Source organism: Xyrauchen texanus, chromosome 34 (assembly GCF_025860055.1).
Source record: "Xyrauchen texanus isolate HMW12.3.18 chromosome 34, RBS_HiC_50CHRs, whole genome shotgun sequence".
NCBI classification, from domain to species: Eukaryota; Metazoa; Chordata; class Actinopteri; order Cypriniformes; family Catostomidae; genus Xyrauchen; species Xyrauchen texanus.
The window spans coordinates 21011219-21022986 of NC_068309.1; the positions used below are offsets into that span (position 1 = coordinate 21011219).

Below are 11768 nucleotides of genomic sequence, written 5' to 3' on the forward strand. Positions count from 1 at the left end.
GCAAGTGCAAATTCTCAAAGAAAATAGCCTGATTTTTATATTCAAGAAAGATGTTGAATTATCTTTAAAAACTCTTATACTCTTATATTTATAACATTTTTTCATGCAACGCTACATCTTTCTTTATACGATAGTTTATGGTATTTTATTTTCTTGTAACTCTTGGCATGTGTATTGTTTTTACAATTTCTTAACTGTTTTGTATTGTTGAATCATAATTACATACATATATATATATATATATATATATATATATATATATATATATATATATATATAGACTGCACTGCTGCTACATGATCAGATAATCGCATGAATAAGTAGGTGTACAAGTGTTCCTAATAAAGTGCTTTGTGAGTGTGTATTCATGCGATTATCTAATCACGTGGCACCAGCGTAGTGCAAAAAAATCAAGCAGATACGGGTCAGGAGCTTCTATTAATGTTCACATCAATCATCAGAATGGGGAAAATATGTGATCACAGTGATTTGGATCGTGGCATGACTGTTGGTGCCACATGGGCTGGTTTGAGTATTTCTGTAACTGCTGATCTCCTGGAATTTTCATAGATCTACTAGTCTCTAGAATTTACTATGAATGGTGCAAAAAACATCCAGCGAATGGCAGTTCTGTGGATGGCAACATCTTGTTGATGAGAGAGGTCAACAATGTTTCATATTATGCAAACAATAAAATACATGTATAAGTATCTTTTTCACATATGTTATTGTTTGCACAATATAAAACATGTAAACTGGATCATGTTTTTCATCATAGATAATGGAATACGTCTCTTAGTTATCCTTGTTTTAATATTTATTACAGAATAAAAACCCTAACAATCCATCTTCAGTGTTTTATGGTAAACAGCCTACATTTTAAGCAATCCAAATTTTTTAAAGTGATTTTACCAAGTACTATCACCAAGTAACCTGAAAGTTGTTAGCTCAGGCAATTCAGACAGTGACTGAAAACCAATTTGTTTAATCATGAAGTGTAAATATGTATTGCTTTGCAATTATTCTTATAATTTATTTGTATTTTTTTATTAAAACTGTAGCTAAGCTGGTGAAGAAGTCGGAGCAATTTTTATAATAGTGTGTAAAAATAATTTTACACTCTGCACAATAATTGTGCAGTAAGTGTAGCAATGAGAGAATACTATGACTGGTTCAGAAAAACATGAGCGCGCACTCGCACAAACAAAAGAGACTAGGATATTAATTTTTTCCCCCTCCACTGCTTTAATAGATAATTATCACTCTCATTAACAGAAGTTTCTCAGGACTGAATCACTGGTGAAATAAAATCAGATAAATAATATTAACAAAGCACCATTGTATGGATAAAAGGCATAAACCTAAAGGGCCCACATTCAGTAAAAACCTTTAACTAGAAACATTTTTTATTGCAAAAACAACATCAAGCAGGGAAACCTACTTTGAATCTATTTTGTGCTAAACATAAAAATAAAACATTCACAGTTCGGTAAAGAAAAAAAAAACAGAATGAAAATTGCCACAGCAGGAACTTTTTTCCCTTTTAAGACATATTTAGGGGCTTCAACTTCAATAGAAGAAGAGACGATCTGGTGCAATCCCAGAATGCAACAGCCTTTAAACTCCCTGTGAAACCATGTATCAAATCACATTTAAGCCACAATAACTACAGAATGCAAAAACGTCAAACACAAGGCTAACAAAAAAGAAAGAAAAGAAATACAGTAAAACACAGAGCATTTTTTAAAATCAGAATCAAAAAGCTATTGGTCTTGGCTGTTCTTTGTGACTCAAAAAAAGCAAAGTCTGGATGCTGCACCACCCTCCGGGCCTTCAGTAACATCAGCAATGTCCACTCCCTGCAAACTACATCAAAACAACACTGGCAAACAAACAAACAAAATTGTCATATCTGTATCATTTTTAAACACAAAAGCAAAGTAAAAAAAATGGGAAGGCTGTTCATTATTGGATGTGAAGGGACAGTAGAAACAGTGCTTGGAGAGATATGTGCATGTCTCCGCTCAGTGCATCAGAGGGTGAGGGAGAAGTCTTCACATTCCGGCAGGACTTGGGAGGAGAGAGTGAAAGAGGAAGAGACATTACTTCTTCCATATGGTGTAAAACACCCACCTGAATCAACATGTTAAGAAACGGTCCACTCATGTGAGAAAGGCTATGTAGTTTATTTGAAAAAAATGAATACAAATAAAATAATAAATAACAAAAAACAAATAAATAGTAGTGAACAGGAGAAAAATAATTTAAAGCCACATTTGAAAATAGATTGCATAGGTCAATGTGACCATAATAGTTCAATGATAGTAAATAATTTCAAAACAATGACAGTTGATAAAACCAACTGTTTTTTTTTAACCATCCACACAGAGGTGCCAGTTTATGTCAGCAGATTTCTTTGATTTATACTGACATCTATTGGCCTAAATAAAATATAAAGTAAAATACAACATAAAGCATTATATAAAACTTATGTAAAAATCCTAAGAGTAAATGCTAAACATGATAAACAATTGTAACACAAATACCAAGACCAAATAATACATAACTTACGATTCTAAACTGAAATTGTGTGCTTGCACTTAAAGATACCAGGCAGAACCCTTTTAATAATATCAGTTTTTGACCTTGGTTGGCACAAATTCTTTGAAAAGGATACAGCTCCATATATGAGGGCACACACACCACCTCTTTGGAAAAGTCCACTTTACATGAAAGTCTCCCCAAAAGCTTCTCATATTCACCGAGTGCATCAATTAAATTCACACAATTACCCTGCAGGCAGAAAATAAATCATAACAGTTTATTTTTCTTAAAAAGCAGGCATTTTCACATTAAGAAAGAATGAAAAACTGGAAAACTTCAGACTATAAGCCCACTTACCTGCGTGAAATACTTCCCACCAGGTCGCAGAACTCTGATTGAAAGGTCAAGAATGAGCCTCAGGAATTCCCATGTGGAGTCTGTAGGAGAATTTAGATTGAATGCATTGATGTCATTTTTAAAACATTGGTTCAAGAATCAAGTTAGAAGTTTGTTTGATCAAACTGTTTATTACCCGTGTTTGTGACATTGTCTTATTGTTTATTACATTACAATATACTGGGCAGGGACTCCCACACCTTTTAACTAGAGATGCACCAATATGTTTTTTGTTTTTTCGGCCGATACAGATTTTAACCAAAAACTAATGGGCGATACAGATATATTGCCACTAACCTTATTTTGTTAGCAAATCACGGTTTTTATGTTTTAAAAAACGTACAATGAGGTACAAATGTTTTTATTGTTCTAAAAATAAATAATTTCAATTGAATATGGATTGGATCTATTGAAGACAGGACAACATTTTAAAAAGAGCCACAATGGAAGATAAAAAGACAAAAATATAAATATATAAATAAAATAACTAAATATAATATAACTACATCACAATTTCATATTATGCATATGTTGGGCAATTCCACAGAAATGTCAACCACATCATAGAAAAATAACACATGGCGTGTAAAAATCCTATTTTTCCTCTCACACACACACACACACACACACACACACACACACACACACACACACACACACACACACACACACACACACACACACACACACACACACACACACACACACACACACACACACACACACACCAAAAATTTGCATTTTCAATATGGTATAATAAATTATCTGTAGGGTATTTTGAGCTGAAACGTCACAGACACATTCTGGCACCAAAGATTTCAATTACATCTTGTGAAAAGGGGCATAATAAGTGCCCTTTCAGTTATATTGTGGTATAATAGATAATGCGATTCACACTGCTAGAGGGCGCAGCTTGCTTACACAATGCTGAATGAAGCGCTGACTGATTCGCTGAATGCAGTCTAATTTGAATCTTTCAAGGTAAGAAATGGCACAAGACCATATTGCAATTTCAGTTTTAACTCAATCAATTGAATAGCCTTAATGGATACCATACCAATTACTAAGAAGTCAACGTTTTCTGGTTTGAGGATAGACAGAGGATATATTTGGAAAACAATGATTTTCTGAAAATAATTTATATATATATATATATATAAATATATTCCATTTGATAATGCAAGTGTCGCAGACTTTTTAAATGTAATTTTCTGCAATGGATCAAATATACACAATCAGAAAGGTGTAAGCTGTATTTACTAACCCTCTTCTGGTGCTGTGGAGATAGGGACAGCTGTCAAGTCATTGATTACATAATCAAACGTCCTCCCTTGTTCAGCAAACTTTTTAAGTACTGGAACACAATCCTGTACCAAAATCTGAAAGAAACGAAGGTAAAAGTGAGAAGAAAATGTTTTTCTTCTCTTAAAAGTACAGGTGAAATTAATTGTGAGAAACAAAAACTCATTGTTGGCCATGCAAAACTGGCAGTTGCCCAGAGTTTGAGTAATTTCCCCCAACTGATTACATGGGACTAGTTTCAAAAGCAGGAAAGAGGCCTCTTTTTTTTAGACAGCAAAGACAGAAAAAACAAACAAGAATTTGCACTCTAGTCTAAACAGGAGTGAAATATATGTTTAGGAATGAGTACTGACAAATAAGAATTGATAAAATGTCATGGCAAAGCCAATCAAATTCTTACTTCATAACAATCTCCCTTCAAGTTATCCAAAACATTCCCACATGTTTTCCTCATGTGTTTCCGACATCCGACAATCACCAGCTCGTCAATGTAAATGCTTAATTAAGGAATGCAAATATTTTCAAATCACACTTAATTACAATCGAATGAGAAATACTAGGGAGAACATATCATTCAGTTTAGCAACCAGTTTAAGTTGCCACAAGACAGTTGTTTTCTTATCCCCTATTCTCCCTAGTTTGGAATGCGCAATTCCCAATGCGCTCTAAGTCCTCGTGGTGACATAGCGACCACAATATCAATATGCGCATCTTATCACACATGGCTTGAGTGCATTACCGTGGAGATGTAGCGTGTGTGAAGGCATCACGCTATTCTACGCGGCATCCACGCACAACTCAACACGCGCTCCACCGAGACCAAGAACCACACATTATACAGCGACCATAAGGAGGTTACCCCATGTGACTCTACCCTCCCTAGCAACCAGGCCAATTTGGTTGCTTAGGAGATCTGTCGGGAGTCACTCAGCACACCCTGTATTCGAACTCACGACTCCAGCTGTTGTAGTCAGCGTCAATACTCGCTGAGCTACCCTGGCCCCCGCCGCAAGACAGTTGTGGTAGGGTTATACAATTCTGAATTCTCATTCAAGGAAGATACGTTCTCTGCAGTGAAAGATAATAGTTTGTAGATAATAGTTTCAAGAATAGTTTGTATTTGCATTGTATGTTTCTAGGTAGTTTGCCTCACTGGTCGCTGTATGGCAAAATTCTCTGTAAAGCTGCTTTGAAACAATATAAATTGCGAAAAGTGCTATACAGAATATTTTGAATTTAATTGAAAATGTTTCTCTTCAGGTTTGTACATATATCAGTACTCTGATAGTGGGAAGAAAAAGATATGCAGTCAATTTACAGTAATGCAAAGTAGCCTAAATACTTTCCAGATTATATTTTTATAAATTATTTTGGCTTTACTAAAGTATAGACGATGTAAAAAATATTAAGACAATATAAAAGCCAAATTATTTAATTAATTAAAATAAAAAAAATGGACAAAATTTGCCTGTATAATATTATGCTTACCATTTTTCTCACACAGTTTCAAAGGGTATTTATCAATAACAATTTATAGCGGCTTTTATATAGATATTTTTTATATCCCCTGCAATGGACTCATCATATTTGGCTTAAAAATTTTGAAAGCCAATGGTTTAAAAACATCCAATATTTTCTAAAGATTTAAAAAAAGGGGGAGAAAAAAATACTATGACTTTCTTTCTCTATGTACATTTCTTTTAAAAAATATTCAAACACATAGAACTTCTATTCAATTAAATTAAAAAAGTTAGGATTGGTCAGTAATGTTTTCAAACCTGGATTAGCAAAGGATTACTTAGCTGCATTTAAATGTTGGCATAAAGGATATCTCAACCATGGTGATCATCTTTGGTTTGAGCTTCACCGCCTCATGGAGAATTCCACCATCTCCTCCTCCCAGAATAAGTACCTCCTTTCCAGCATAGTGCTCTTTGCCGCTGCCCATAATGGCCTGAGTGTAAGGCAGATCACTCTCTGCCAGATCTGACATGGGATCACACTAAATTACCACACACTCACATGATTTGTTAAGAGAAAAAAAATAAGCAACAGAAGCAATGCAAATAAAAGCACATACATAAAACATGACCCTTTTAACTTACTGACATCCCCGTTAAGGATGAGCATATTGCCAAACTGCCGTGAATGCAAGATTTTGATTTTCTGGTAATCAGAATCCTTCTCGTACACAACTGCATCAATATCGTACTCCATGAGCCTGCCATCAGCAGTGGGCCAGTATCTGTCAACATCACTGCCTCGAATCAGTGCAGGGAGTCTGAAAGGATGCATTTATATAGATAAACACATTTAATCTCAAAGATGACAAATGATTCAAAATTGAAATTGTACTAGTTATGTCCCACCTCTTGATCCTTTGAACATTTCCATTTAGAAGAGCCTTGAATTTCTTCTCCAGTGCATTCAGTAGCTACAAATAGAGCAAATTGTCTTATTTTGATTCTATTAAAGGCGAAGAGTGTAATGTCTGCACATCTAGCAGTACCAAACAGGAACTGGTTTGACTGGTTTCACTATTTTGGCATATTAAGCTGGCACAGGAGAAATTGCTCTTGACCTCTAAAGAAAAATTAAGCAAATTCTGAATCAACACTACATGTAGAAGCACTCACCACGAACCATACTGTATATAAATATAGAGTTCAGGGTGATGTGATTAAATATAAAACTTCATGCAAACAATATTATACATGGTGCACAGGATCATCAACAAAGAGCAGTTACAAAGAGCAAGTGAACACTACTCCCTTTTGAATTCAGACTATTGGTTAATGAATTCTAAATTTACACCATGTCCTTGAGGAATGTTGTAATAAGTTGTGGCATGGGCTCATTACATAATTATCTACATCAATCCTAACAGCACCAACTGTACATTCTGTTAACTCACATTGTCCACTTGCGCTACATCATCCCCTTCCAGACACTGCAGGTCAAAGGTCACCAGACCATGAGAGTGCATTCGTAGTATGGCAAACCTGATGCAAGTAAAATACAGAAGTGCATTTAAACCTCAATTCCATGAGATCACAGAGGTGTATGAAAGACAAAAACATAAAACTTCAGTCAAATCTTTACAACAAAAATACAGGAGGTCCTTTCACTGCTTTTAGAGAGTAAAAGTTTGGTTTAACTCCTTCGGTATGTCTACGGATCCATATGTCATTGACTAATGACTCTTAATACCCTTTCTCTTTTTTATAGTCAGATGTTTATTAAAAGAAAAAAAGAAACATTTATTTATAATCACACATGGATGCTCTAAAGAAACCAAGCCTGGCTTCTCTTGTTATACTGGCTGATGACGCTAGTCTTAAAGAGACTGTACTGATAAAGCATGTGTCCTACATATCAATTTAATGAAAAACTAATGATAAAATAGAATTTGTAAAATTCATATTTTCAAATTGTACCTATAAGTGTTGCCTAGAAGGTTCTTTTATAATTAAGAGCATTAGCGGATAAATAATTTATTTTATATGTAAGCAAAATTGACATTGTAACAGAAATGTACCCATATGAATCGGTGAATCAGAATACACAGCCCTAGCTTAAAGTGCCATAAATGAGATATAAATCAATATAATCGGCCAGGCTGATTAATTCGATGATATTAGGCCATTTAGAAATTATGTCATCGGCCGAAACCTGTGCCAGATCAGCCTATTAACTGAGGTGGTCATTCTGCATAGTTTCAGTTCTAAAAATCTACCACCAGAATAGTGCCTATTTTCATCCATTAAAAAAAACATATCTGTTGACCACTACTACGAATGGCCTTAAGATCCCTAGGGCTTTAAAGGGGACTACAGTACAGTCTAAACAGTCCAAGACCATTGCTATGGCACTTCCTCTGCTATGGCACTTCCTTGGTTCCACCAAGTTCTGCTGGACCAGCAGGCTCGTGCATTGGTAGGCAGGCTGGAGCACAAAGGTGGTGGCAAGCAGAGACCTTAACGTAAAGTAATAGACTGTGTCCAGGTCAGCTTCATCCCAGCTTAAGCCTAAACAAAGACCTACCAGCTGTGTTTACAGACAGCCACACACAAAACAGGAAGTGAGGGCCAAAGCCTTTAGATCAGATACACAAAGCCACTAAACTGACCATACTCAGTCTCATCTAAATGACCTATTATTTCACAAAGGATGAACTTAACTGGCCAATCAATGGTCATCCTAGAAAGTGTCTGAACACAGTAGCACACCTGGCATTTTCAGTTGGGGGGAACTAGGAGTACGTTTGTGTGATCAGGAATGGATTCAGTCATTTTATTGTCTAACTTCTCTTTGTTCCACTGAGTAATTACAAACAAATTCTGTATAATTAAAAAGGCAACAATGGCAGTTAGAAGGTAGTTACATCATCAACTTCAGGTCACTTCTCACTAGAGTTCTAAAAATCTTGAATTTCCACATACTGTGGCATGTTGTAAAATCTCCCTGACAAGTCTATGATCTTCTAACTAGAAAGACAACGATTACATTTACATGCACAGCAACATTCCTATATTAACCAGAATTTAGTCATATTCCGATTATGTCTATTTTATGTAAATGCACACAACCCGATTAAACTAATATTCTGGTTTCTCTCATCTAAATAAGACAGCTGGGGTATGTCTGTATTAATCAGAATTATGTGTCAAGTAAACACCTTATTCTGAATATTCCATGTAATGGAATATGCAATTATATCTGCAGCCACATCCATACTAATACATTTAGTTTGAAACATGCAAGCCTCTCATCCACACTAGAATGTTTTCCTCCACAGAAATGGGAGACTTTTGAAAATGCTCTCCATAACCACATACTTTAAAAAACTATGACATTAGGAAACCGAATACGGAGGTTTCAAACTTAAATGGATTTGTGTGGATGTGGCTCGCATATGTCAAAATCAAAGTAATTCTGCTTTATGATACAGGCAAATCAATAATGTCAAGCAATAAAGGAAACAGATTTTTGGAGCAAAAAGAGACATTGTTTATTATTCTCAAGAAATCTGTCAAGAAAACACAGTTCCTATTTTACTCCAAAATAAAATGAAACAAATAAGAAATTATATTTTCCATTTAGAAAATGAAGCCTAATGTACAGCCATTAAGATTTCTACATTGTGACATTATTTTATGACACATTTTACCTCCCGACAAAAGATGGTCATTGCGACATTTTCATTACCGCAACACGAAAAAAATATACATTATTTAAATTGTAAAGTATTTATACATTATTGTAGTACTGCCTTTAATTTTCACAGATTTGAATAAAAAAAACTATTATACAAAAGCATCTTGTTTAATGTAATACAGTAAAAACAAATGACTGTTACGGTAATGAAAATCATCAGTGACAACAATGGGAAAATTAAAAATAAAACGCCCTGATGTACTATGGTAATGAGAATGAGGGTCCTGAAAATAATGTAACAATTTTAAGAAATCATAATGTTCCTAAATTCAGGCCTCATTTTTTTTTTTTTAAACTGTATTTATTTATTTTCTGTTGACAGGGTTATATATATCAAATTTGTTAGAATCACCCATGTGCTTGTCTTGTTTTTTTGTTTTTTGGAATATGCTGATTACCAGGAATATCCCAATAGCACTTTTTCGTAATAAAGGCTTAAAATACTGCGCATGTAAAAGTGGCACTTGAGGCAAAAGTGCTTACCTGCCATTCTTGCCAATAAAGGTGGCCAAATATCCATTTCCCTCCGATTCGTGGACATTCTCTGTCATTTCCTGCTCTTGAAATATAGACTGCAGGCCACGCACAGTCGCAGAAACGTCAGCTATACAGAAAGAGCAAAAACAGATGGATCAATCCTCCGTTTCAAAATCCCCTAAGGAAAATTTCCCCTGAGAGAGAATTACTGTCGACTGACAGCAAAGCAATCCCAACATCTGACCTTACTGCGTACATCCGTGCTGACTTGCAATGTTAATATAATAGGTTGCACGTGTCACGTTGCTCACAGATCATACAGAATGCTTGCCTCTATAATATCGAAGTATGATCGCTGGTGCATGGAATACTCATATTATCGGCTTGCGATATACGATACACTTAGCCAGACAAAATAGAGGCACTGCCGACCTTCCTCAATGGGTGTCAAGAGCATTAATAAATGAAGAAAAACACATCTCGTTCAGAAATGTGAGTGATTTGTGCACGGGACTAGTGCCTACTAGATACTAATAATTATAACGGGTTACGCGCTGCACATACATGACGATGGCAGCCAGGTTTTTATTCCAGGTCATGCTGTCTTGTTTGTTTGTTTTAGCCCAACAAGGGAACTGCAGACAAAAAGGAAGAGGAGACCCACAAGTCAGCGGCTAGCTTTTTGCTTGTGTATTGTAAGTGCACATAGCTTTATTCAAATGCACGATAAAGAGCCGCCAGTTCCAGTGCACAAACTCACATTAGCCTCTGCTAACGCCGCTATGCTACCCCACAGGAAGGTCATTTATCAGAGCAAACGTCAGAGAGCCATACACAAAACAAAGACGTTTTACGCTTGATTGAGTTGACAGGTGCAGGCACATCTCGTCTGTCACTTTCAGCAATGCAAAAGGAGGCAACCTCGTTTCTACTACAGGTACAATAAATCGCTTTCAGAGCAAATGCGAAGAGGCCCGTATATCTGCCATGCAACACAAGCCCCCTGTCCTCTTCCACTCGCCACCTTTATTTACTTCAGTGAAATTTACCTGGCGCGCGGAGCTTGAGGTCAAGGGTGTAATGTAGCACTGCCATGATGGGGTAAAGCCGTCTGCCATGCCTGGATGAGGCAGCCGGTGGTGAATCGGTGCAGGGTCTGTAGTGTCAGAGGGAGAGAGATCGGGCACGGGTACACTGGTGGTGGGAGGGAGGTGTGTTCCGTGTGCAGTCTGTCTGAAGCTCGGAAGTGGGTGGAGTAGCCCTGAAGCACCCGTGAAATGAACGTGCCCAGTTTAAAACAAGTTAAGCGCAATCAACATTGTTGCATAATGTTGATGACCACAAAATTATTTATTTAAATAAAAGTAAAACCGAACAGTGAGGCATTTGCAATGGAAGTGAATGGGGCCAATACACACTATTTCAAAAGTTAAGCCTCAGGGTGTAAATTTATATGTGTTAACATTATTTTAGAGTGATAAACTTATTTGTGTAAAGTTGTATCCAAAATTACAACTTCGTTGTCAGGACGACGTAGGCTAACGCTGGTAAACCGCATTGCGAAAAGCTATTCAGTTAGCCTACGCTAAAATCATACAACCGATATATCACACTGAAATTATATTAACACGTCTTGAGGTTGTACTTTTAAAACAATGTGGATTTTAATCTTTATAGACTGTTCACTTCCATTAAGTGCCTCACTGATCCCCGGTTTTTGCTGTTCTTAAAAAACTAGGGGCGGGTCTACATTTGTATTTATTTCTTTTATTTTTTTGTGGTTATCAACATTATGCAACAATGTTGATTACGCTTGACTTGTTTTAAACTCG

At 36.0% G+C, this 11768-nt stretch overlaps 1 protein-coding gene across 1 annotated transcript; it reads right to left on the bottom strand.

Moving 5' to 3' along the window:
- Window positions 1–1388: 1388 nt before the first annotated feature.
- On the bottom strand, window positions 1389–11161 carry sms (spermine synthase). The gene is made up of 11 exons (XM_052104243.1): window positions 10986–11161; window positions 9943–10063; window positions 7157–7244; window positions 6612–6676; window positions 6348–6523; window positions 6072–6228; window positions 4643–4730; window positions 4205–4319; window positions 2902–2981; window positions 2678–2793; window positions 1389–2133 (listed from the first exon to the last, which is right to left on the bottom strand). The coding sequence occupies exons 1-11, from the start codon at window positions 11029–11031 to the stop codon at window positions 2103–2105; spliced, it is 1083 nt and encodes a 360-aa protein (XP_051960203.1). The 5' UTR covers window positions 11032–11161; the 3' UTR covers window positions 1389–2102.
- Between the last annotated feature and the right edge of the window lie 607 nt (window positions 11162–11768).

What these genes read in the sequence shown, in the direction of transcription:
- sms (XM_052104243.1), bottom strand. Translation starts at nt 11,031, where the DNA reads ATGGCAGTGCTACATTACACCCTTGACCTCAAGCTCCGCGCGCCAG. An exon ending in AATGTTCAAAGGATCAAGAG is followed by an intron (nt 6,524 to 6,611) that starts GTGGGACATAAC and finishes GCATCCTTTCAG; the next exon opens with ACTCCCTGCACTGATTCGAG. An exon ending in GTGGGAAGTATTTCACGCAG is followed by an intron (nt 2,794 to 2,901) that starts GTAAGTGGGCTT and finishes TTCTGCCTGCAG; the next exon opens with GGTAATTGTGTGAATTTAAT.